This window comes from Myodes glareolus, chromosome 23 (assembly GCF_982192425.1).
Source record: "Myodes glareolus chromosome 23, mMyoGla1.1, whole genome shotgun sequence".
In the NCBI taxonomy this organism is placed as follows: Eukaryota; Metazoa; Chordata; class Mammalia; order Rodentia; family Cricetidae; genus Myodes; species Myodes glareolus.
The window spans coordinates 3,213,173-3,238,660 of NC_142048.1; the positions used below are offsets into that span (position 1 = coordinate 3,213,173).

At 49.8% G+C, this 25,488-nt stretch overlaps 2 protein-coding genes and 1 pseudogene across 15 annotated transcripts in view; 1 reads left to right on the forward strand and 2 right to left on the reverse strand.

Annotated features, from left to right (window-relative positions):
• Nucleotides 1-8,136: 8,136 nt before the first annotated feature.
• On the reverse strand, nt 8,137-19,614 carry Armc6 (armadillo repeat containing 6). 6 transcript variants are annotated; one of them, XM_048427356.3, is made up of 8 exons: nt 19,492-19,614; nt 17,501-17,623; nt 15,405-15,487; nt 12,950-13,523; nt 11,103-11,248; nt 10,124-10,255; nt 9,770-9,907; nt 8,137-8,811 (listed from the first exon to the last, which is right to left on the reverse strand). In XM_048427356.3, the coding sequence occupies exons 1-8, from the start codon at nt 19,568-19,570 to the stop codon at nt 8,599-8,601; spliced, it is 1,488 nt and encodes a 495-aa protein (XP_048283313.1). In that variant the 5' UTR covers nt 19,571-19,614; the 3' UTR covers nt 8,137-8,598. The 6 variants fall into 6 exon arrangements, with proteins under 6 accessions (XP_048283313.1, XP_085536632.1, XP_048283314.1 ...); XM_085680506.2 differs by having other exon boundaries at nt 8,137-8,827; XM_048427357.2 differs by lacking the exon at nt 19,492-19,614 and adding an exon at nt 19,211-19,344.
• Sugp2 (SURP and G-patch domain containing 2) overlaps nt 19,289-25,488 on the forward strand; it is a 29,405-nt gene continuing 23,205 nt past the window's right edge. For 6 of the 9 annotated variants that reach the window (XM_087901048.1, XM_048427349.3, XM_085680499.2 and 3 more), the window contains exons 1-2: nt 19,289-19,388; nt 21,741-21,863. In XM_087901048.1, coding sequence (XP_087757174.1) covers nt 21,752-21,863 — 112 coding nt within the window. In that variant the 5' untranslated portion in view covers nt 19,289-19,388; nt 21,741-21,751. Of the gene's footprint in view, nt 19,389-19,609; nt 19,735-20,127; nt 20,179-20,269; nt 20,433-21,740; nt 21,864-25,488 lie in introns of those variants that run through there. The other 3 variants (XM_087901047.1, XM_048427347.3, XM_048427350.3) reach the window with 3 other exon arrangements.
• On the reverse strand, nt 24,236-24,579 carry LOC125395722 (large ribosomal subunit protein P1 pseudogene; annotated as a pseudogene).

Sequence of the window (25,488 nt, forward strand, 5' to 3'; positions counted from 1 at the left end):
CCATTGGCCAGGTTCTGACCAGTCAGCGCCGGAGACGGCGAGAATTGGGAAGCGCGACGCGGACGGACATTCTTTCTGACCAATCGGTGGTGGAGGGGGCGAGGCCGCATGGAGGGGCGACTCTGGTTCTCCGAGCGGTCAGCACCGGGTACAAAGCAGCGAAGCCGGGCGGGGAGGCGTGCGAGAATTGGAACCCACGGAAAACGGACAGAACGCTCGACCAATTGCCGGGGGGCATAGGCGGAGCTACGTGAAGAGGTGGCGCTTGTTCTGAGTTCGCTGCTCAGAGAGACAGAAGCAAGGATTGGAGCCTGGAGAAAACGGGCAGAGCTCTCGACCAATAACTCAAGGGAAGAGGCGGGACCTAGAGACGCGTGGGGTTGGAAGCCAAGCACCATCACACGGGCAGCGCTCTCGGCCAATCTCTGAAAAGCAAAGTCGGGACTGGTGTGAGCTGGTGCCCGGGGAGGGTGAGGCTCGACGAACGGAGGGTGTAGCCGGGAGGGCGACGATGATTGGATTCTAAAGACGTACACGTCCTGTAACCAATCGCAGCAGCCGTGGGCGGTGCAGCCTCCAAGGGACCCGGCGCGCCAGGCGCAGACCTTAGCAATTCGCTCTGCCTGGGTTGGTCAGCAGTCTCCTGTCCCTCGGGTTTCTGCACAGCGCAGAAGCCTAACTCCTCCCTGAACTTAGACCTTGACAGCTGAAGGACTTTTGGTTAATTCTCAACCCCTCCCTCCCCTACCGCTTCCCTGGATAAGACACAAAGGTTAGAAACGCCAGATCACTCAGCCTCCCTCTGCAACTCGAGCTCCTGTGCAAACATGAAAATCAAAAGTGGAATCGTGCTGACGGTATCTGTCTGATTTTCTGAAAGTGACGTCCCTGGGTTCAATCTTTATCCTTCACAAGTTCTTAAGACGTCCCTGTGGGACCTGACCCTGCTAAGCCATAAGTGAATTAGCCCAACAATAAACACAATCACAAGTCAAAGGGAACACAGAAACTAACACAGAGAGGTCAAGTTCTTTACACAGCACTTTAGCTATTCAATTTGGTGTGTGTGTGTGTGTTTTCCGAGGCAGGGTTTCTCTGTAGCTTTGGAGCCTGTCCTGGAACTAGCTCTTGTAGACCACGCTGGCCTCGAACTCACAGAGATCCTTCTGCCTCTGCCTCCCGAGTGCTGGGATTAAAGGCCTGCACCACCACAGCCAGGCCCTAGCTATTCAACTTGTATGTAAAATTCTGAATTCCTTGAAAAGGGAGTAAGGCAAGGGGGAACAGAGCAATCTGAGTTACTGTGCTCAAGCCTTGGGGAGAACAATTCTCAGACTCAGTCTTGTTCCCTCCTAAACAAAGTAGCCACCAAAATGGCTCAGTGGGTAAATGTTAAGACCCACCTAAATTATGACCAAATTAAAGCAAGCAATTAACTAAAGGAAAATTCATGTGTGTGTGTGTGTGTGCGTGTGTGTGTGTGTGTGTGTGTGTGTATGTGTGTGTGTGTGGACATGGGCTGTCTCTTCTGACGGTGGGGTTCAAGAGATCAACATTGGACATGGGGAAGATAAGGTTTTTATAGCTCAGGGGTAGGGGCTTTCCAAATGGGGGATTTGGCAGGCAAAGAGGTGGGACAGAGCATAAGCTTTTCAAGGTAATAATGACCTTCTGAAACAAAGACACATGGTTGTGAGGTGGTCATAACAAAGTGGTCTTTTTTTTTTTTGAGTGGGGGGGGCATTGAGACAGGGTTTCTCTGTAGCTTTTTGGAGCCTGTCCTGGAACTCGCTCTGTAGACCAGACTATCCTCAAACTCAGAGATCCTGTCTCTGGCCTCCTGAATGCTGGGATTAAAGGCGTGTGCCACCACCGCCCAGCAAGCTGGTCATAACAAGGTGGATAAATCAACTTCTTGAAGCAGAGGCATGGTTGCTATTTCCTGGAACAGGCAGTACAAAACCATTTGTAGTTAAGGTTACAGGTGGGCCATAGGGCAATCCTTGAGAAACAAATTTAATCATAAACAGGAATGAGCCTAGTTGTTTTTACTATCTGATGACTTTGAACCCCAAGATGGAGGCAGGCTGGTTCTTCATAAAGCACTGGTCTGGCCACCAGGCCTAAGGACCCTCATGATGGAAAGAGAGAACAGATTTTCAAAAGTTGTCTTTTGACTCCACACACCTGTGCACTGGTGAAGCAGAGAATCACGGGCAGGCTTTGAAGGTGCTCCCAGTTGAGGGATGCACACCATGCTATGTTCCTTGTCCCCAGTACCATCTACAAGCCCAGTCTCTTCTCTGACTGCCTGGATTCCTTTTTTCGAGACAGGGTTTTTCTGTGTAGCTCTGGTTATCCTGGAATGCACTCTGCAGACCAGGTTGGTCTTGAACTCACAGAGATCAGGCTGCCTTTGTCTCCCGAGAGCTGGGATTAAAGGCGTGTGCCACCATTGCCCAGCTCCAGAGATAAACTCTTATTTCCCAAAGTTTTGGGCAGAGCAATTTCAGACGATCTTGGGAGGAATCAGGGTTAAATTAATATTAAGGACTCAGATTTCAGAGTTGTGTAAAGCCCCCAAATCTTCCTCCCCGAAGTTCAAATAGACAGACTCACATTGAGGAAGCCATTATCTCCCTGCCACTGTGGGACTCTCCACGGATTCATTCACTGCAACCTTCCAGGTAGAAATAAAGACATTCTAAAGGGACACTCGTGGGGCTGGAGAGATGGCTCAGAGGCTAAGAGCACAGCCTGCTCTTGTAGAGGACCTGAGTTCACTTCCCAGCACCACATAGTGTTGAGTCTATGGGGGTCAAGCAAAGATGGGGACAGACCACCAAAGTTTAATAAACCAAAAGCAAACTTTATTCCAGGAAAAATAAAAAATTAAAAATTAATCTACATGGCACAAAAAGCTTAGCTAGCTGAGACCACAGCCTGAGATGGACTTGTAAGGCTGTGGCAAAGGCCGGTTTTTGAACTCCTCCTTTTATAGCAAGCATTAGGCAGTAACAAAAGAATTTTTACAATCTCAAAGTAAAACTCAGATACAAATTGCCCTTCTTTGTAATTTTCATTAACAGGGTTTTTCTCAGTTAAAGCAGTGTTTGTATTCAGTCTGTTGTCTCTCCCTGGCAGTTTAGCAAGGCTCTGCTCCCCCGAAACTGCAAGTTTTAAATGGCAGGGAAGGATATGGGAAATGCACAACCAAAGTCAAAGGTCACATCCATCCCATTGTTTGGCTGAAAATGTCACCTCAGTCCCTAACATCCTTATACCCAAAGAGTCTGGAATGTTTGGGTTAAGGCTTCACCTTAGCTCCTGGCATCCATATATCCAAAAAGTCTGGAATGTTTGGGTGGAAATTTCCATTCCAAGCCCCCTACTCAGTCTCGCAAATAGAGCTATGGGCTTTATAGCGGAGTAACCCACTGTTAATTAATCCTTAAGCTGCTGAGACAGCTGCTGACAGTCTGTTCTCATTCTCCTAGACTTTATAGTTTTACATTTTTATTTCTGGAATTTATATACATACATACATATATATATATATATATATATATATATATATATATATATATATATATATATATATATTTGGTTTTTTGAGACAGGGTTTCTCTGTAGCTTTTGGAGCCTGTCCTGGAACTAGATCTTGTAGACCAGGCTGGCCTTGAATTTACAGAGATCCTCCTGTCCGCCTCATGAGTGCTGGGATTAAAAACGTGCACCACCACTGCCCGGCTGCTGGAATTTATAATTTTATAACCTTATTCTTGGACTCTGCAATAGATCCTCACAACTGCCTGTAACTCCAGTTGCAGGGGATCTGATGGCCCTCTTCTGTACTCGACAGGCATGCACACCCAAAGTGCACATAAAGTCATGTGGGCATACATACATACATACATACATACACATGAGGAAGGCACCTGCACCCCTCCCTTGCCTATCAGAATATTTAAACAAGGGATCCTAAAGCATTAGGATTTCCCCAGAATTCTCATGCTGCAAGAAGACGGCTGAGACTCTGGTGCAGCCAAAGCTGGAACTTGCCTCCAGCAAAGGTCCACACAGTCCAACATTCTATCCGACCACCTTGTGGAGGCGACTGAAGCCGAGACAGCTGTGTGTCGATGACAGGCAAGGGAGCACTGCCTGAGCAGCACCACTTAGCTATGCATACCTCTTGCCTTCTATTTAAACACCAATCTTGGGCTTGTGAGAAGATAGATCAATCTGTAAGGGGCTTGCCTCAAAAACGGACAACCTGATTCAGTTCCTGGGTCCACATGGTGGGAAGACAGAAAGGATTCCAGAAAGTTGTCCTCTGACCTCCACACACGAGTTATCATGTGAGATGCACACTCACAATAAATCAAATGCCAAAATAAACAAATATAATAAAAACTAATCCTGAGTCTTGTATCAGGACCCTGAAACAGGACTTGAGGATCAGCAAACCTCATCACTTGCTCTTCGTTGCCGTGTGGCCATTCACTACCACCTGTTTCTGAGTGTGTGAACCACTGTGCAGGAATCCCGTGTCTTGCTGGACACTGGCTGTATGCTTGCTCTCTGCCTCTCCCTGAATCTGGATCTCCAGACTAGGCTGATAGCCAGCAAGTTCCAGACATCCTCCTATTTCTGCCCACTTGGTCCAGCTTTGGGATGACAAGAAGGTGTGGCCATGCCCAACTTTTAAATGTGAGTGCTGGGGATGGGGATTCCGAACCTTGTGCTTGCATAACAGAGTAAGCCATCTCTTAGCCACCAAGCCATCTGTCTCAATGCCACACCCTTTGATGTAACAGTGTCTCTATATAGCCCTGGCTGTCCTGGAGCTCATCATGTAGACCAGGCTTGCCAGAAATTCAGAGATCCACCTGCCTCTGCCTCTCCAGTGCTGGGATTTAAAGGCCTACACCACCATGCCATGTCTGCCATGTTTAATTTTTGATAAAGGATCTTATATAGCCTACACTGAAATCCTTGAACTCCTGATTCTCCTGCCTCACCCTTGTGAGTGCTGGGATGTCAGGTTAATGTGATGCTGGGAGGGAGCCCCGGACCTCAGGCATGCCAGGCAAATATCATCGACAAAGGCCCAGCCTCAGACCTACCTGGGTCTTTAATTGAACCACTGATTGAATAGTTCAGCCTGACTTGTTAGAGCCATCAGAGTCCAGGTTCCAGCCGTAACAGCTCTAGCAACAATAGGGTTAAATGGCCACACAAGGGAGCTGGTGTCCCCATCCAGAGAACAGAGAGCCATACTGTTTTGCTACCAGACTTTGATGCGCTGCAGGGAGGAAGGAGGGAGAGTGGGAGGGAGGTAAGCTCCTGGAAGGCCTCAAGGTTCCCTACCAACAATGCCAACTGAGGCAAGGGTCAGGCAGTGGTCCAGCACTGAGCTGCCTCTGCCAATGGTGCCAGAGGCAATGGCTGGGTCTGGGCTTGGCGGCAGCAGCAGCTGACACTCCATTGTGGCCCCACAGTGGAGAGCACTTGGCAGGGATCACAGCCTCTCTGAATGCTTGGCCTCAGGCAAGACACTGTCTCTCCTGCTTGTTTCCTCCCCTCTGGGAATCCCAGGGCATGTCTTCAGTCCTCTCCAGGCCAGGGCAAATGGCGACCCAGGGCCTCAATGCAAATGTGGCCTCTGGAATGAATGTGAGTCTCTGTTTCATCTGGAGAATGGAGCTCCTGGTCCTGAGGTCTCAGAGATTTGTAAACAATGAAAAGTCATCAACAGCAGAGCAAGGTGGGGAATGCCTGGGATCCTAGCCCTGGGGAGGCAGAGGCAGGAGCTATTCTTTCCTATGTGAGAGACTTTGTCTAAAAAAAAAACAAAAAAATTACACAGAAAAACCCTGACTCAAAAAACCACCACCAGCACCATAACCACCACCACAAACAACAACAACAAGGCTAAGTAGTTGAGAGCCCATACAGCTCTTCCAAAGGACCCGAGTTCAGTTCCAAGCACCCACATCAGGTGGCTCACACTTGACTGTATCTCCAGCTATAGAGGATGCCTTTGACCTCCACAGGTATTTGCACACACATATGCACAAAATTAAAAATCATAAAAATACTTTAAAAATCAAAACAAAAATAACTGGGCACGAGGGCACACACATTTAAACCAGGGTTTGAGAGATCAAGGCAGGTGGATTTGAGTTTGGGTTATCATGGTCAACATAGCAACTCCCAGACCAGTCAGGGCTACATGGTAAGACTCTGCCTCAATATACAAAGAATGAAATAAATAAAATAAAACAAAGCCACACAAATTGGCAATGCTGTTCTATTCCCTGGACCCTAGGTGGATCCCTGGTTGCAGGCATCCTGAACACAGTCAAAGTGACTTTGAATCCAGACTGATGAAGTTTTCCTCATCCTATGAGTCCCAGAGAAATCAGTTTACTTATCCAGGAACACACAGCAGAAACAGCAGAACAGACAGACAGACAGACAGACAGACAGACAGACAGACACACACACACACACACACACACACACACACACACACAAACACACAGGCTTTTACAGTAGATTCTCCCTCGGCCCATTTCTCCAATATTATTACAAAGGATATCAAGTGCTAAAGAGTAGAAGGGACCCTCCTCATAGGAGAGAACACCTTGTGAGGGGCACCCTCTGAGGAGTCATTGGGAGCTAAGACTGTGGCACATCTAGCTGAGGCAGGGGAGGTGATAGGCCTGAGGTGGCCAGTGCAGATGGGAACAATGAGATGGGGAGATGTCTTCAGTCCTTAGTGAGGCCTTACCAGGCCTAGAGTTCCTCAGGGCAAGTGCCCCATGGAGCTGAGGGCATTCCTGCCTTCTACTGTATTGAATGTGTGAGGCTGGGGTTATTCAAGTGACACTCAGTGTAGACAAAGGGAGAGACACATGTGTGAGGTCATAAGCAAGGTGACCTCTGCTCCTTGGAGCTGACCCACTGCCTGAAACTCCATGAGATTCAATGCCCTCTTCTGGCCTCCATGTCTCCTGATACACGTACACATAAATATAAATATTAAAAAACATACAAACAACAGTGGATGAAGGCTAGGGTGGCTGGAAAATAAGCAAGAAGCTGTGGGGAAAATGGTGGGAGGTGGGTGGGGGTTTATGGGGTGCAAAAAGCCTTGAACAGAGAGCAAAGGGAAGTCAGAGGTAGACTGGGAATGTGATGGGATAAGAATCACAGGGCCAGCCCTCAGGTGTCCCTGGGTTTGAAGTCTGCCCATGGTCACACATATCACCGACCCAGACACTAAGTCATCCAATCTAGGCAGTTTGAGACTAAGACCCTTCACCTACATTCTGGCAGGTCCCCTGAGTGTGGAGAAGGGTGGGGTGACTAGTCCAAGGTTCATGTCTGCCTTTGAGCTGGCAGGGCCTCTCCCTGTCCAGTGGAGAAGCTTGGAGATTTGGGTGGCTGAGTTAGGATACAGCCCCCAACACATGAAAGCAGCCAGCAGCAATGGCTGGTTCCCATGGAAACCAAGAGCTTCTGGGAAAGGCACACAGGTTCAGAGCTATGAGAGGGGGTTAGGGAAGCCTATGAATATGGGCAGGAGCAACTTGGTGACCATGATGCGACTTCTATTTGTGATTTCAGCTGCCTAGGGATCTGCAGAGTGTTGGGGAGGTTGAGATGGTAACAAACAGTGTATATCTCACGTATGGGGAAACTGAGATATACACTGAGAGAAGTTGGGGGCCTACGACACTCAGTGAGGGATGACAGGGTGGGGCGACAGTGTGTGGAAACAGACTACCTGCTCAGAGCCAGAGTCCAGCGGGGGCTGTGCCGTCTCTGCACCCCCAGCACAGGCCAAGTGACATGGATCCCAGACCCAGTGGCGTATGTAATACAGGCTATGCCCCAAACCCCGCTAGTGCCTGCAGCAACCTTAAGTGTCCATGGCCTGTTCTCCCTGAAGTCATAGTCACAGCCCCCACAGAGCTGTGAGGAGATCCTCTATGCCGGCATCGGCAGTTGCAGCATCAGGGACCTGGGCAAACTTCAATGGATGAGTCCGAAAGCCCTGACTGTGTCGGCAGCACCAGAAGTTCCGGATCCATTTTATAGGTAAGAAAAAGCTGAGGAGCCTGGTTCTAAATCACACTCATTTATTATTATGATGCGCGTGTGCACACCCTAGGGCACATACGGAGGTCAGAGGACAACAGTGCACCAGTCACTTCCCTCCCCCACCATTGGATCTTGGGGAACCGGCTCTGGCAGAAGCACATCTCCCATGGAGCCTGACCAAGGAGCAGCGTTATCAACAGATTGGAGCCCAGTCAGACACCAGCTTGCAGGGTCCCCAAACTCCAACAGAATGCTGCAGTTCCATGTGCCCTTTGCCCCAGAATTGCTGAGCAAAACTGTGGGCGAGAAAGGGCACTGGAAGGGGTGGGTCCTTAGGTCATCACTGTTGCCTGTGGGGACACAGGACCCAAAGGCGGCTTCTGTCCTTCCCTCACCACTGACCTGCTGAACACACTTTTGCTCTGGGTGGCATGGGCACAGAGCTCACATGTCCTGGGGTTTGGTGACCTCGCTGAGCTGGGGTCATGGTGCCAGGTCACCCCTCTTTCCTGTCCACAGTTCACGAAGCTCCACGCGGCAGCCCAGGTCTCGTAATGCGGCCTTGGCTACATCCTCACAGTCTGGGTGGGCAGCTCGGGCTTGCGAAATGAGCTCCTCTGCCCCCAGGTCCAGGATGGGCTTGGAGAAGACCTGGCTGCGGGACACCAGGTTTCGGATCAGCATACAAGCCTGCTTCTGGAAGAGAGATGGGCTGTGAACAGGAGGGCCTTGGTTGGATTCTCCCTGACCTCAGTGTACTCCTCAGAACAGGAGACAGACATTCAGCAGACAGCTACACTAGGCCAGGCTAGCTCCACATTCTCAAGGGACCTTCTCAGCCCCATCTCCCACAGCTCCTAGGTGAGCACTGAGGACAGTATCTGGGGTAGAGACTATGATTACAGGGCGGACAGCAACACACTGTCCCGAGGTAGGCCCTGGAGACCTACAGTGAGGCCACGGCTAAAGGAATGTCAAAGTCATTTCTCAAAGAGTCACCCATTTGGGTTGGTTTCAGGAACCTTCATGGGTCTTAAAGTCCCCAATGCACAGACCATCTGCCGCAGCCAGGTCTGCAGAGAACCACACACTGTCCTACAGCTGTGTGCATGATCCCAATGTTTAGGAGTTGACAGCAGACATGATGGCACAGACTGATAATCCAGAGCTCAGGGCTGAGGACATAGGACCCTGACCGCCAGGCCTGTGGCAGCTACAGAGCTACAGCCCTGTTTCAAAGGAAAAACAGGGCAGGGATCAGCCTGCCTAGCATGTAATAGGCCCTGGGGTTCTGTCCTCATCATGAGTGTTGAAGCACAGGCCTGTCACCACAGCACTCAGCAGGGGATGGCAGGAAGATCAGGAATTGAAGTAGCCAAAAAAGTTGAAGGCCAGTCTATGTTACATTTGACCCTGTCCAAACGAACAAATAAAAACAACAGAAAGGAGATAAAAACAGAAACAGGACAGCCTCTGGCGTTGTGTGTATGTGTGCATATGTAGTCAAGTGCCCAAACTGTCCTGGAACTCACTCTGTAAGGCAGGCAGGTCTCCTGAGGAATGGGGTCACAGCTTCCACCCCTGGCTTGACATGCTTCCACAGTGTCAAGGAGCCTGTGGTCTTGGGCTGTGGTGGGCACAGCTACTCACTCACCTGGACACCGGCCTCCTGTGGGTGTGCTTTCATGGCCTGCAGGGCTGCCAGTGCTCCTCCACCCTCCACAATGACACGGCTGTTCTCAGGCTTGCGTAGGGCCAGCACGCAGAGTGCTGCGCAGCTTTGCTCACACACCTAGGAGTGTGGGGTGGGTGGCACCAACTGAGATTGGTGCCAGCACAATTGGCCACCCCACCCTGGGCCTCTGCTAGCTGTGTGTCACTGCAGTGGTGGGCTGGGTGCCCAGGCATGGGTGGTGAGCCTACCAGGAACACTGCAGTCTTGCTGACAGTGAGGTGGCAATCCCTGTAGATCCTGCCATTGTCCTGCCCATGTGTCTGAGGTGGGTACCTGGGGGCTGGCCAGGTGCCGAGTCATGGCAGCCACAATGGACTCTGTAGCGCCTGCCTGGACAATGGCGTCCTTCACATTGTCGTTGCCCGCGATAGCTCTCAGGGCACTGAGCACTTGTTTCACGAGGTCCTGTGTGGATGACAAGGGGAAGTCACCCTGGCATGTGTGCCAGCTGCAAACCTCCTGCTTGCTGGATGTGAGGATAAGGAAACTTTTCTGTGGCTGCTTCTGTTTGGACACATGTGGTCATTCCAGGGTTACAGGACAGCCTGTGACAACAGGATCATGAGACTGGAGAAAGACAGGCTGGCTCTTGTGGGGTGACCAGTCTAATCCACATCACATGGGTAGGGCATGAGATGTGGCCCCCACTGAGCAACCTGAACTAAGGACAATTTTCCATTTCCTTACTCTTGCTCACTGTAGAGAACGTGCAAGTAGGATCTGGGCAGTAGCTCAGCCGGTAGTGTGTTTGCCCCCATGCACAAGCCCCTGAGTTCTAGCACCCACACCAACCACACAGAGCTTGGGCAAGGTAGCACACATGGATCAAATTCAAGGCCAGCTGGGACTACAGAAGACCTTATGATCCCGCCTCACTCTTTCTTCTGTCTTTCTCTCTCATAAACACATGCACACATGCATGTACACAGTCTGTCATCCCAGTACTTGGAAGGCTAAAGCAGGAGGACTGCAATATTATGATCAGCCTGAACTTTGTAGAGCAAGACCAGTTTCAAACTATAGTAAATAGGGCTGCAGTGTGACTTGGTGGCAGAGGGCTAACATGTAGGAGGCTCTAAGTCTCATCAGTATGGGGAGGGGGCAAATGGAACCAGAACCCTGAAAGTTGAGAGTATGGGCAGGCTTTCTACACCTGAGTCTTCACCCTTGCCCTCTCCTCAGTGGGTCAGTCTGGTCAGCTGTGGCCTCAGAGGCAGGAGCCCTGGGGGAGGAAGAAGACTTTGGGCTCCACCTGGTGATCACTGCAGTCAGTCAGCAGGGTCACAAGGATGCCAAGGCCTCCAAGGTCGATGACCTCCTGGCAGAATTCATTCCGCACAGCCAGACGGGACAGGGTGCTGAAGAGTTCGCTCAGGACTCCCGGGTTGTCAGGGAACGCTGTGCAGAGGCAGGAAGGAAAGAGTTGGGGTTGGGAGGGGCCAGGGACAAAGGAATGCACAGAAAGCTGCCTGTTAGTCTCCTGAGTACTCTCCACTTCCCAGGCTGGTAGTCATCCAACAAGTCCAGGCAAGAATTGGCCCCTGGTAATCTGCCACACCCCCTACCGGCAGCTCCAGAAACTGCTCCGTAACAGTGAGGCAAACAGCAGCTCCTGACATTCCCTAAACACACCTTAATCCCAGCTCTGGAGGCAGAAGCAGAGGCAGAGGCAGAGGGATCTCTGGAAGTTTCAGGATAGACTGGTCTACACAGCAAATACTAGGGCTTCATAGTGAGACAGTCTAAAAGGAAGGAAAAAAACTAAACCACCAAAATAAGTCTTCCAACATGACCTTGAGGTTCTAGGCTGGGAACGACTTTTCTCAAGACAGGGTTTTTCTGTGTACCCCAGGCTGTCCTGGAACTTGCTCTGTAGACCAGGCTGACCTCGAACTCAGAGATCCAACTGCCCCTTCCTCCCGAGTGCTGGGATTAAATGTGTGTACCACCATTGCCCTGCTGGGAATGACTTTTGTAAACACAGCAGCAAATTGGAGAGGAACAGGTGCAGACAGACTATAGACGTACCCCCGATGGTGATGGGTCAGCAGTTTTCATCTCTGTGGCATTTGCTGCCTATGACCACCTGGAACCCCTAGCATCTCCACACAGGTTGAGCTAAGTGAACTATTGATGTGGTCACTAACCACACCATCTGCCTTAATAAAGGGAGGAGTGCAGTACAGTGGGTGGGGCTTATCCAATCAGGTAAGGGTTTTGGTAAGTGGGGAACTGAGGCTTCTCAGTGGGGTTGCTGGGAGTCTCTGGTCTGCCCTGGGGCCTTCAGACTACCAGAATGTGAGCCATCCTCTACTTGGGACTCCAGCTGCTCCACACAAGTATGGGAGGGGCTGGCAGGCTTTGCAGGTGGCCAGGCCTCAGCGCTCTGAAGTGTGAGCAGGGACTGAGACAGCCTTCCTGTCCCTTAGCCATGGGGTCACAGCCAAGGGGCACGTGGGAACTTGTCCTTTTTAGCACCTTCTGGGCTCAGTTCTCAGGGTTTTTGTATCTTTGTTGTTTTGAGACTATGTAGCTTTGGTTGGCCTAGAATTTGCTATGTAGATCTAGAGGGACTCAAATTCATCTCTCTCTCTCTCTCTCTCTCTCTCTCTCTCTCTCTCTCTCACTGGAATTAAACGTATGTGTCATCACAGTGCCACTATAGCCAGCTCTTTCAGACATTTCAAACGGATGAAAGGGACAGGCTGGAAGAGAGTAGATTTAAGGTATGAAGATCAACATCATGATTGCCCACAGCTGACTCATAGCAGCCACCTGGAGCTGGATCCATGTATTGCCGAAGTATTTATACATGAGAACAAAGTGTTGGGCTGCTTTGTTGTTTTATAGTGCTAAGGATGAATCCAGGACATCCTATATCTAGGCAGGTCTCTGAACCACACCCCCAGCCCCTCACTGGGGGATTCTAGGCAGGGGCTCCACCCTGAGACACACCTCCAACCCTTCATGGGGAATTCTAGGCAGTGGCTCTACCCCAGACATGCCCCCAGCCCCTCATTGGGGGATTCTAGGCAGGAGCTCTATGGTTGGGCTACCCTCTCAGTACACCCACCCTACTCTTACCAATGCTGTTCCTACCTCTGGCAGCCTCAATCAGCACTTTCAGGCCTCTGTTCTCTTGAACAATCATCTTTGCATGCTCATGGGCATGGCCAAAGGGTACTCGGATGTCATCATCGAAAGTCATGACCCGCAAGGCCCAGCAGGCCTCCCTGACCACATCGGCGTGCTGGCCATGCTGTGTGATAGCAGCGGTTAGCAGGGGCAACACTCCGGCTTTCACCAGACTCTGTCGATTCCGTTCATGCTTCAGGCAGGCATGGCGCACACAGCGGATCCCACAAGAAGTGAGTTCAGTGTTGGAAACATTCTGTGCCAGCGTGGCCACCAGCAGCTGCTGGCCCTGAGCATCCAGAAGGTCAGGCTGGCCATCAGTCAGCACCGCCAGAGCATTGAGAGCCTGGAGCAGAAGGCCCTGGTCGCTTGTGGCGGCAAGTTGCCAGGCAGCCAGGAGGATAGGGTAGGCCCCCTTCTGGGCTGCCAGGTAGCGGCTGGCCTTCTGCTGCCTGCACTGGTCGCAGAAGCGGACAAGGTGGGCTGACACCTCCTGGGGCCGAGAACCATTCAGGGACTCCTGCAGATCGCTGAGGACCTGCAGAGAATGTCAGTGTTAGTTGCTGCTCGGCTCTGAACCTCTGGGAACCTCAACTTCACTCTAGAATCTGGGCCCAGCACGGCTAGATTCATCTGGAAATTTCTATACCTATACTGATAATTTAAGACAGAATCTAAGTCAGGCGATGGTGACCCATGCTTTTAATCCCAGCACTCGAGAGGCAGAGACAGGTGGATCTCTGTGGGTTTGAGACCAGCCTGGTCTACTGAGTTCTAGGACAGTTTCTTTTCTTTCCTTTTTTTTTTTAAAAAAAGATTTATTTATTTATCACGTATACAGTATTCTGTCTGCTTGTATGCCTACAATTAAGGAGAGGGCACCAGATCTCGTCACAGATGGTTGTGAGCCACCATGTGGTTGCTGGGAATTGAACTTAGGACCTCTGGAAGAACAGTCAGTGCTCTTAACCTCTGAGCCATCTCTCCAGCCCTCTCCAGGACAGTTTCTAAAGCTACAGAGAAACCATGTCTTGAAAAATCAAAAAAAAAAAAAAATTCAAAAAAAAAAAAAAAGAAAAGAAAGAAGACAGAATCTTTATTTGTGTTTGTGTGTGTGTTCGCATGCGTATGTATGAACGTGTACACACATGCATATGATACTCTCAGAGTCCAGAATAGGAAGAAGGATCCCTCAGAGCTGGATTAACAGGCTGTTGTGAGCCACACCATGTGAGCGCTGGGAATTGAACCTGGGTCCTCTGTAAGAGAAGCAAGCAAACTTAACTGCTGAACCGTCTTCACAGTGCCAAAACAGGGTCCAGGCCTTATAATTATGTTGTACAAGTTGGCCTGGAACTCACAGGAAACCTCCTGCAACAGCTTCCTGAATGCTGGGATCCTGTACATGAGCCACCATATAATCACCATATTAAAAAGAAAAACAAATCTTTGATGGTATCTTATGTATTATGGGTGTTGTGCCTGCACGTCTGTCTATGCACCACTGATGCACATAGCCATGCCTGATGAAGAGAATGTCACATCCCATAGAACTGGAGTTACACATGGTTGTGAGCTGCCATGTGGATTCTGGGAACTGAACCTGTGACCTCTGGAAGAACAGCCAGTTTCTTAGTGGCAGAACCAGTTCTCCAGCCCTTCTCTGCCTCCGCTGTTTTAAGAACTGGGGATTGAACCTAGGGTTTCATGCAGCAGAAGTGCTCTACCACTGAGTTATAGACATCTTCAGGCCTCAACTTTTTTTTAAAAATATATATTTTATTTATTATGTATACAATATTCTGTCTATGTGTATGCCTGCAGGCCGGAAGAGGGCACCAGATCCCATTACAGATGGTTGTGAGCCACAATGTGGTTGCTGGGAAATGAACTCAGGACCTTTAGAAGAGCAGGCAAAGCTCTTAACCTCTGAGTCATCTCTCCAACCCTCAACTTTTTTTTTTTTCATTAAAAAATTTTACTTATATGTCATGCATACCCACATACCCCACAACATGAATGCAGAGAGCAGAGGACAACTCCGTGGAAACCAGAGCTCTCCTCTACCATGTAAGTCCTGGGGGTCAAACTTGATGTGTAAGCACAAGGACCTGAGTCCAGATCCCTAGAACCCACACGAAACTGGCCAGAGACCCTAGCTATATTGTGTGCCCTTGACCCCAGAACTTGGGAAGTGAGATCACACATGCACTGTGTCTCCCAAACATGTCCTCCGAGGAGCTCAGCTGTCCCCAGATGCTGAGTAACTCTCACACGGACTTGGGACACTTGACTGTAGACCTCTACTGGTCACAAGATGGACAGACCACTGACATTCAGAACCTGATTTCTGCCATATGGAATGTGGGGAAGAGACCCTCCAGAGCATTACAGTGCTGAGGGAGCCAGCCGCTCCTACCTGCAGGACATCATGTGTGGGCTCCTGGAGGCTGTCCACAGACGCTTTCGGTGCTGCCTTCACAATGCTGCTCAGATCAACCCCTGCAGAGGTAAGATGGGGCTGCTGAAGACAAGTCAGTCCCTCAGGTAGGAGGTCCCTGCTGACCACTTGGCTTCCAGGGTTCTCCACAATGGTTCCTCCGGCTGCCCAGGCCAGCCACAGGCTACACAGAGTAAGTGTGCCACTGCTAAGGCCATGCCACACATGCTGTCTCTGGGGAGCGAGGAGGCAGACTGTGCCTGGCAGACAGGTGTAGAGGGGACCCCACAGAGCCTCTCCCTTTAAACTCAAACCCTTACTGGTCCCCATGTGCATCTCAGCCTCCAGAGGCCCCAAAAGCATCCCTTCTGTGGTAGGTACTTTGTGTGTGTGTGTGTGTGTGTGTGTGTGTGTGTACTTTAGGAGAAGGTTTCTCATTTGCTTTTGAGACAGAGTCTCACTATGTAGATCAGGTTGACCTTGGACCACTATATAGACTAGGCTAGCCTCAAACTCAGAATTCTACGTTCTTATATCTCCCAAATTCTGGGATTAAGAGAATGTGTTACCACATCAGCTAGAGGGTAGGTTTTTTTTGAGGTAGTGTCTTGTTATGTAGCCCAGGCTGACCTTAAATTCACAGTACTCTTAAAGTCTCAGCTTCCCAAGTACTGAGATCAGCTGGTAGTATTGGTGCATATTTGTCATCCCAGCATTGGGAAAGGGAGGCAGGAGGATCAGGGTTTAAGCTAGCCTTAGCTACATAATGAGTTAAAAAGCTATATAAATCAGTCTTAAAAAGCAAATCTAAACAATAATGAAAACAACGAAAAGATGAGATCACAGACATGTACTATCATGCTATGTTTTGTTGGACAATGTATGTGTGTTTCTGTGTATGTTTATATGTGTGCATATATGCAGATTTTCATGTGTATGTGTGCATGACCATGTGGGGAGTGTTCATGTGTATGTGTAGATGGTTATGTGGGGGTATTCGTTTATGTGTGGATAGTCTGTGGTGGGTGTTCGTGTGTGTGCTCACGTTGTAGTGTTTGTGTGTAGGGATGGTCATGTGGGGGCGTTTGTATGCATGGATGGTCGTGGTTGGTGTTCGTCTGTGTGTGTGTGTGTGTGTGTGTGTGTGTATGGTCATATAGGGTGTGCAAGAGTCATGGAGGCCCAAGGTCAAACTCAGCATCATTCCTCAGCAGCTGTAATCTCATTGCAACCTGAAGCTCACCAATTAGGCTAGAATGGCTGGCCAGCAAGCCCCAGCAATTTACCTGTCACCGCCTCTCAGTGCTGGGATTACAAACATCCATCCCATTGTGGGGGTGTAGTGTGGTGTGCATGACTTAAATCTCAGCACTCAGGAGGCAGAGGCAGATGGATCTCTATGAGTTCCAGGCCAGCCTGGTCTATTGAGCAAGTTCTAGGACAATCAGAGCTACATAGAGGAATCTTTTTTTGAAAAACCAAGCCAAACCAAAACAACCCCTACCAAAAAACCCCCAAATCCCCCCCCCCAAAAAACCATACCTCATCATGGCTGGCTTTTTACATGGGTTCTGGGGACAAACTCAGCAAGTATTTTAGCAAATGAGTTGCCTCTGCAGTCAGGCTCCCACATTTTCTTGACTGCCCACTACAGCACCCATTTCTGTGCCCTGGAGCCAGAACTCTCTTACCTTCCGGCTGACGTCACTGTTACCAGGGAGAGCCAGATAGAGTGGAGACACGAGGGAATGGGGTGTGCTCATGCCTAGAACCCAGCCTCCACCACTGCACACATGGTCAACTCATCTTGAGCCTCTGCTCCTTGTCACGTAGGTCAAGAGCTCCAAACCCTACCGGCACCACCACCATCGCCATCATCAAGTAGCCCTACCACCCACTCTCCTCCATGACTTGTGACTGACTCCAGGACATGGCAATAGTCCATGTGGTTCTAAGGTGAAGTGGGGTGCTGTTGATGCATGAAGACAGGCAAAGATGGGGTCAGTAGCACCCTGTTGTTATGTCAGGCTGAGGGCTGTGGACTCTAAGAGCCGGTGCTGAGCCTACCACTCTACCTTGTGATTCAAACTGCTCCACCGCCTCTCGAACGGCCTCCTCAGCGCCCATCTCAAACTCTTCAATGTTCTCCCGCACTGCAGCATCGAAGGTTTCCTGTGTGATGCGCTTGGAAGCCATCTCTGCATACCGAGTGAAAAGGAACATTTGGTCAGGGAACACCCTTGTGGTGAAAATGTCACTAGGGCACACCTGTGATGGCAGCTCTTGGGAGGCAGACAGAAGGGTCCTGGCCAGTGGGAGGCCAGCCTTGGCTACATAGTGAGACACTATCTCAAAAAGACAAAAAGAAAAAGATAAGGTCTGCTGGTGAGATGGGTCATAAAAGGAAAAAAAACCAGAAGGTCAATTAGGTCTGCCAGGCCACAATGAAAACTGTGAGAGCACTCTTCTGTCTATATCACCCTGACTGTCCTGGAACTCACAGAGATCTGCCTGCCTCTGCCTCCTTCCCGAGTGCAGAATTAAAGGCGTGCGCCACCACTGCCGAGTTTCTCAGAGATTCTAACAGTGCAGAAGAACTCAGGCTGTCACCCAAACATTTGAGATGCTGTCTAGATGCTGAGATGCTGGCGAGAAGGCTCAGGGTTAAGAAGGTATGCTGCTCTGTGAGTGCTGAAGTAGTCTCCACACAGACACCCGCACCTGCGACTCCAGCACAGGACACCTGAGACCTTCACACACACACACACACACACACACACACACACACACAAATAATACAAACACAAATGATTAATAGTATTAAACAATTTCAAAATTTGTTGTTATTATTATCACTAAAGCACGAGTAAACCAGAGGCAAGCTAATCTCTGAGTTCAAGGCCAGCCTGGTCTACAGAGTTCAGGACAGCCAGAAAAACGAAAAGAAAAAAAACAAACCACAAAAAAATGAACAAACCTAATCTCAGCACACCAGAGGCAGAAGTGATGAACCGCTGTGAATTCCAGTGAGACTCAGTCTCAAATAAATAAGTAAATAAAATAATTTTTAAAAAGTAAATAAAAACTGCCTGGTTCAAGCATCTCCTCTCTCACAATTACTTCCTCCATTTTTGTTTATAAGATAGAGCTTCATGTAGACCTGACTGTTTCCTAATTTGCTTTGTAGCTAAAGCTGTACTTGAATTCCTGATCCTCCAGACTCTTCCAACAAACAAACCACTGCTGTTTTTGAGGCTGGGTCTGGTAACACAGCCCAAACTGGTATGGAATCGTCCTACCTCCCTGTTTTCAAGCTCACGCCTGTTCTTGCTGTTTTGTTTGGTCGTTTTTATTGTGAAAGACAGTGTGTCTACGTAGCTGAGGCAGGTCTCGAACTCACAGCAGTCCTTCTGCCTCGGTCTCCCTTAGAGCAGCATGACAGATGCAGCAATCACGCTTGCTCCATCACCATTATATTCACAGCAGGACCTGCGTCCCCTGAACCCAGAGCCATACTGTCTTGCACGTCCTATCCTCCTTGCTCCACTGCCTAGGATGCAGATGGACACGCAGCAGGTGCCCAGCACACAGCAGTAGCACGAGAATAAAATGAATGAAAAGAACGTGAACCCGAGAAGCGAAACATTTCGTTCCCAAGAATCTTTAGTACAATCCTCTCCTTCCACCAATCCAAGTCCCCGAGGGTCGCGCAGACACCACCAGCCCGACCCCGGGACGCCCACCCTCTGCGCCCACCGCAGGACTAGCCGGCCGGCGTTCCTCACCGGGTCTACGCTGCCACGTGGGGGTGAAAGGGTGGGGCTCCCGGGTGTCGCCCGAGGCTCCGCCTTTGGCTCCTTCCGGCCACCATATGCGCGCAAGCGCAGAGGCGCTGTCTCGCCTCGGCGTCCCTCCCTCAGCGAGGAGCTCCCTTCGGGGTAACAAAGGCGACCGCGAGCACAGGTAAAGGGAAGGGAGCCACTGAGTATGCGTGGGTCTGGAGCCCTCGCCTCCCTTTCCGCGCTGCTTCTAGTTATCGTTTCCCCTCAAAAGAGATAGTTTTCACCTCGGTAGAATCCGCCCTGAGAAGCGAGCAGCGCGCGTGCGCGATAGAGCCACGATGGCTGCTGTCGACGCCTGCGCATAAGGGCCTAGGTGGTGGCTGCCCTCGAATGCGCACCAAGGCGAGGAGGCGGTTTGCGCAGGCGCAACTCGGCGCTGCGGAAACCGTTGGCTTATTTGCATCTCCCCGCCTCGCGAGGCGGCGGGTACGGAGCCTGAGGCGGCGGCGGGGGCGGCACCGCTCGGGGTGAGGCCTGGGCCCTGGCCACCAGGAAGGGCGGGCCCCGGGGTGGGGAGGACTCCGGGTGGCCCCGGGGCCAGCGCGTTCCGCTGGAGCTCGCAGCTGGCGGGGCGAGCTGGGCGTCACGGCCAATGGGCTTCGCGTCGGGCCTCCAGCTGCTGGGAACCGCTGCAGCCTCGGTGCCTGCCGGTCCCGTAGGTGGGAAACGGAGGTGCAGATGTCAGGACCACCTGACCTGGAGACCCTGCCCTTAACTGACCTGTCGTTTTCACGGGGCATGGGGAAACTGGGTGATCCTTGTAGAAATGACCAGAAAGCGGATTTGCCTCTTGAATTTGGAAGTGTCATGATGCAGGCTGTTACTGATACAAATGCTTCTTAGTTTTTTCTTTCTTATAGAATGTGTCCTCGTTCCCAGTGAGTGGCCTGTTGGTCAGGTTCAAGACCAAGGTACCTGACTTTGGTTGGCTAGCTCTTTTTTCCTCTCAGCGTCTTTTTCTTTTTCCTTTTTTTTTTTTTTGGAAGGCAGGGTCTCAAATTGAGTGTGATAGCTCAGCTCACTCCTGGAATTCCAGTGCTCAGAAGGCAGAGACGGGGAGGAGCCAGCCTAGTCTGCACGTTAAGTCTGAGGCCAATCCGAGTATGTGGGTAGATCATATCTGGATCCCTTCTACTCTACCCTACCACCAAAAAAAAGGAAAAAAGTAAGAAAATAAATAAAAATAAAAAGACAAGGTCTCCACAGCAGTGCACACCAGTAACCCTAGCACTTGGAAGGCAGAAACAGGAGGGTCAGAGTTCATTGCTCGTGCCAGGATAGACTACTCTCATGTAGTACAAAACAAAAACACATGCACACACAAAACTGGGTTTTGCTGTGTAGTGCATGCCTGGAACTGGTAGCTCACACAGACTTTAAAATTGAAATCCTGTTGCTCAGTCCCCTAAATATCATCAACTCCTATTGTGGGGCAGGGGCAAAAATTGATACCTGGTTATGAATTGGTTGGTCTGACTGACCACCAAACTCCAGGGGTCCTCCTTGCTCATCTTCCTCAGCACTGAGAGTGCAGGCACATGTCCTTGTGTCCCACTTTTATTCTTAATTCTTTGTATTTCTGGGTACATGGGTGGGAAGATGCCAGACTGCATCCAAGCCATCAGTCTTGGCCCCTACTAAGCTATCTCAGCCCCTCACACCCCCTTTTTTTTTTAAGATTTTATTTTTGGGGCTGACGCCAAGAAGAGATTGTCAGATTCCCCTGGAACTGGAGTTGTATGTGGTTGTTTGCTGCCCAGTGTGGGCATGCTCTCTTAACTACTGAGCCATGATCCCAGCCCCTTAGTCCTTATTGGGCTTCTCACTGTGTAGACTTGGCTGGCCTCAGAAATCCCATTGTCTCAGCCTTACCAGCCTGCGCACCACCATCCAATTCCTGTGCTGGAATGTCTCAGGTTCGCTGTAAAGAACTCAGCTCTTGGGGTGTTATTAAAAAAAGCAAAAGATTAGCTGAGAGTAGACAGTTGCTAGCACATTGCCTCCCTGTGAGAATATCATTTACTCATCCAGAGAGCTCTCAGGGTGAAGTGAGCTCTGGGAAGCCCTCCTCCAAACTGAAGTCAGGATGTTCATACCTTTCTCAAATACCTTTTTTCTAGGTTGTTCTTCCAGTTCTATTACTCTTTCCTTCCTTCCTTCCTTCCTTCCTTCCTTTCTTTCTCTCTCTCTCTCTCTCTCTCTCTCTCTCTTTCTTTCTTTCTTCCTTTCTTTCTTTCTGTTTTTCGAGACAGGGTTTCTCTGTAGCTTTGGAGCCTGCCTTGTAGACCAGGCTGGCCTCAAACTCACAGAGATCCACCTGCCTCTGCCTCCCGAGTGCTGGGATTAAGGTCATGCGCCACCACTGCCCGGCTTCTTTCATTTATTTATTTATTTATTTATTCATTTATTTATTTGGGTAGAGGTTTTGTCCCGGGGCAAGCTGTCTTGATTTGTGTGACTTCTCTCGCTGTAGGAGAGAGAAACATGGCAGCAAGGCGGGTGGCACAGGAATCACTGGACACAGTGTTACAGGAGAAATCTAAACGGTATGGGGATTCTGAGGCTGTTGGTGAAGCTCTCCAACTTAAAGCTCAAGGTGAGTTAAGGTGCGCAGGTGGGCCACGTTGACTTCTAGTGCTCTGGGTGCTAGCCAAGCTCCTCTAATCCTTGCTGTATTTGTCTGGTCACATTTTCTTGTGGCCCACCAGCTGGCTAATTCAGTGTGCAGAAGATAGAGTGTGTCAGCCAGACGCCCACCCATGAAAGAAGAATTTGACCCAGGCCTTCCTCATGCTAAAGCACATAAGCTGCCACTGTAGAGACCCTAGTCTCTACAGAAGGGTCCCTGTAAGTGTATGTGTACACATGCAGTCACATGCAGAGCTCAGAGGACAGCTTGTAGAGGGGATTCTCTCCTTTCACCATGTGGGTTCCAGGGATGGAACTCAGTTGTCAGTCAAGTTTGTGGTAAGTGCCTTTACTCACTGAGCCATCTCAACAGATGTCCCCCTTTTAAGATACTGTCTCAGCCTCCAGCAAACTGGTTGGGATTGAAATTTTAGTTCTTGCAGTCATGTCTAAACCACATCTTATGGAGTGTTATAGATGTAGCCCAGCATAAATCATAAACTGAAAACATTAAGATCTGTTGTTTTTCAAAAAAAAAAAAAGTATTTTTTAGCTTGATTAGTTCTCTAGAGTAAAACCAGGGCGTGGCAAATGTAGAATGCAACTACCATCCCTGCCTCTTAACTCTGCCACCTTGATTGCACCAAGACTACAGTCAGGGCCCAAGGGATTTCAGTTTCTTTCTTGCTGGTGGAACCATGTCTGCCCCCCAACACACACACACTTCCTTTAGCAACAGCCCTTTAACACCAGATGCTGCCACTTCGCAGAGGGTGAGAGTCTCTGAGGATGGCATTTCCCACTCTGTCCTACCCACTGGGTTGCCTTGGCACCCACCTTCCCCCAGTGTGTATGTATGTGAATGGGGGTGGTGTGGTGGGTATGTGTGTGTTGTTTTCCTACACTTAGGGAGAAACCCAGGGCCAGAAACGTGCTAAGCAAGAGCTGTGCCATTGATCCATCTCCTTCCTTCAGTAATGGCAGTGCCTAGTGTGTACATAGTAGGTACTCGGTTCTTGCTAAAGAGAGGGGTTCTTGTATTTGCTCAGGAGCAGAGATATTTGTGTTTTCTTCATTATTCTGCTTCTTGGTACCTGTCCCTCTTCTTGCCTTTTTTTTGGGGGGGGGTGTTGTGCACGTGTTCACATTTTTATGTGTTCATGTGGAGGTGCACAGGCGTGTGTATGGTGACCAAAGGTTGACATCTGGTGTCTTAATCACTTTCCACATTGTTTTGCTTTCCAAATATCTTGTTTTTAAATCACATGTTTGTGGGTCCGTGTGGGTATGTACACCTAAAGGACAAGTGAGTTACTCTGCGTGTCAGAGAGCATCAGCTTTCCTGAGCTGGAGTTGCAGGCAGTTGTGAGCTGCATAATATGGGTTCTGGGGACTGAACTCAGGTCCTCTGCAAAAGCAGCCACTGAGCCATTCCTCCAGCCTCGCCTTGCTTTTTGAGACACTTGGAGCTTACTGATATGGCTAGATTAGCTAGCCAGTGGGCCCCAGATCCAGCCTCTCTAGCCTCAGTCTTGATGGATTAGTACTGTTAATGTGGGTCCTGGAACACAACTCAGTATTTGCTTGTGCAACAAGTGCTTTGCTCCCATCTCCCTAGCTACTCCCCGCCACAGTCTTATTCTGTAACCCAGACTGGCATCAAATTCCCTGTGTGGCCCAGGCTAACCTTGAGCTCTGAGTTCTCCCTCATCTCCTGAATGCTGGCCTTCTGGATGTCTGTTACCAGACCTGGGTCCCTCTTTGTCATTTTTTTTTCCCCTTTGTTATAGATTTTGTTTAAAAATCCAACTGTGAGAAAGCTGCCAAGGCCTGCTACCGCCAAAGATGGCTTCTTTAGGCAGCTTCTTGCAGTATTTCTGTGTGCAAGAGGAACTACAACAATACCTATGCACCCCTCCCATTCTGGATGACACTCCACCTACCATACACTTAGTGTGGCTTCTTCTACTCCTACCTGCTCTGTCTCTGTCTCAGCCCCAGTGACAGAGTTAATGGCCTCTCAGACCTTTCTGCCACATTGGGGTCAGGGACTATGTTGTCTTTTGCTCAACTGTGGTGGGTGTGGCACAGGCTGCTGGTGGTATAGAAGGGTACTGCCTCCCAGTAACAGTGTGGGACATGAAGTCCTCCAGAAGGCAGTGAAAGTGGCAACCTCTGTTGGTGAAGGCTGCTCATTTGTTCCTGCCACTCAGACTTGAAATAACCACACAGAAACTATATTAATTGCAATACTGCCTATTGGCTGATAGCTTAAGCGTATTTCTAGCTAGCTCTTTTTTTTAATAGGCCATCTTTTTATTAGACATGTTATCAAAATGCTTAATCAAAAAGACCAAGGCCCATGTTGTCATTAGAGTTCTTGGATTCTTCCGTCTTTGCTTTCACTTTCTTCTACTCAGCTGGGGCAGAAGCAGTGGAAAAGGCAGGACCACCTGCTGGTGCGGCTCCAGCTGCTGGAGCAGGCCCACCAGCCCCTAGTAGCAGATAAGGCTCCCAATGTTGATACTGATTGGGGCCTTTGCAAACAAGCCAGGCCAGAAAGGTTCATCTTTGACACCAGCTGCTTTAATGAGGGAATTGATCTTATCCTCCTTGACTGTCACCTCTTCATTGTGGAGGATGAGGGAGGAGTAGATGCAGGCAAGCTCAGAGATAAAGGCCATGTTACAGACTGATGGCATGGTGCTAGTCACTGGATGAAGTGAGGGCCTCACCCCAACGCGGCCTTAGCTTCTTAAGAAGGACCGAGCATCTTGGTGGCAGCAGAGGAAAAGCCTAGCTAGCTCTTATATCCTAAACTCACCCATCCTCATTAATCTGTGCATTACCATGAGGTGGTGGCCTACTGGCAAAGTTTGGTGGGCTCCAGCAGAGGCGTCTGTCTCCTATGGCGGCTACATACTTCTCCCTGACTCCCACCTACTCTCTCTCTATATATCTCTTCCAGCCTGGCTATATTCTGTTAAGCCATTGGCCGAAAGCAGCTTCTTTATTAACCAATAAAAGCAGCACATATACAGAAGGACTTCCCACACCAAGCCTCTATAAAACTTCTGGGATAGAAGTGGAGACCCTGAAGTGGGCTGGGCGTGGCAAAAAAAATCCAGGCTGCATAGAAACCAAGCCCCTTCTTTAAGGGTAGGTGGTGTGATGGTGGAGGTGGTGGCTGATAATGAGTTTGGGAGTCTGTGTCTAATGATAATGTGTGCCTGTGGGGTCACCCACTGTTTTGCCTTGGCTGATGACCACAAGGGCAAGCACAAACCTGGTGCTTACAGAATTATCTTGTTAAGTGTGATCACCCCTCAGTGCCCATAGGACATGAGCACTATATAGTGCAACTTTGGAAGATGCTTCCCCTTCGTAATGGCATGGTGGTGTCTGCATTTTGAACCCCCCCCCCAATGCAGCTAAGCTCTGAGTATTGTAGCTATAGTGCTCCATGCTGTTGTATAAGGGAGAATGCTAGAAAGGCATACAGGGAGTGCAGGTGCAAGTTTTCCATGTACTTTTACTCTTACTTGGTTGAATGCCTGGCTGCAGTTCTCAGTGGGTCAGTGTGGACTGGCCAG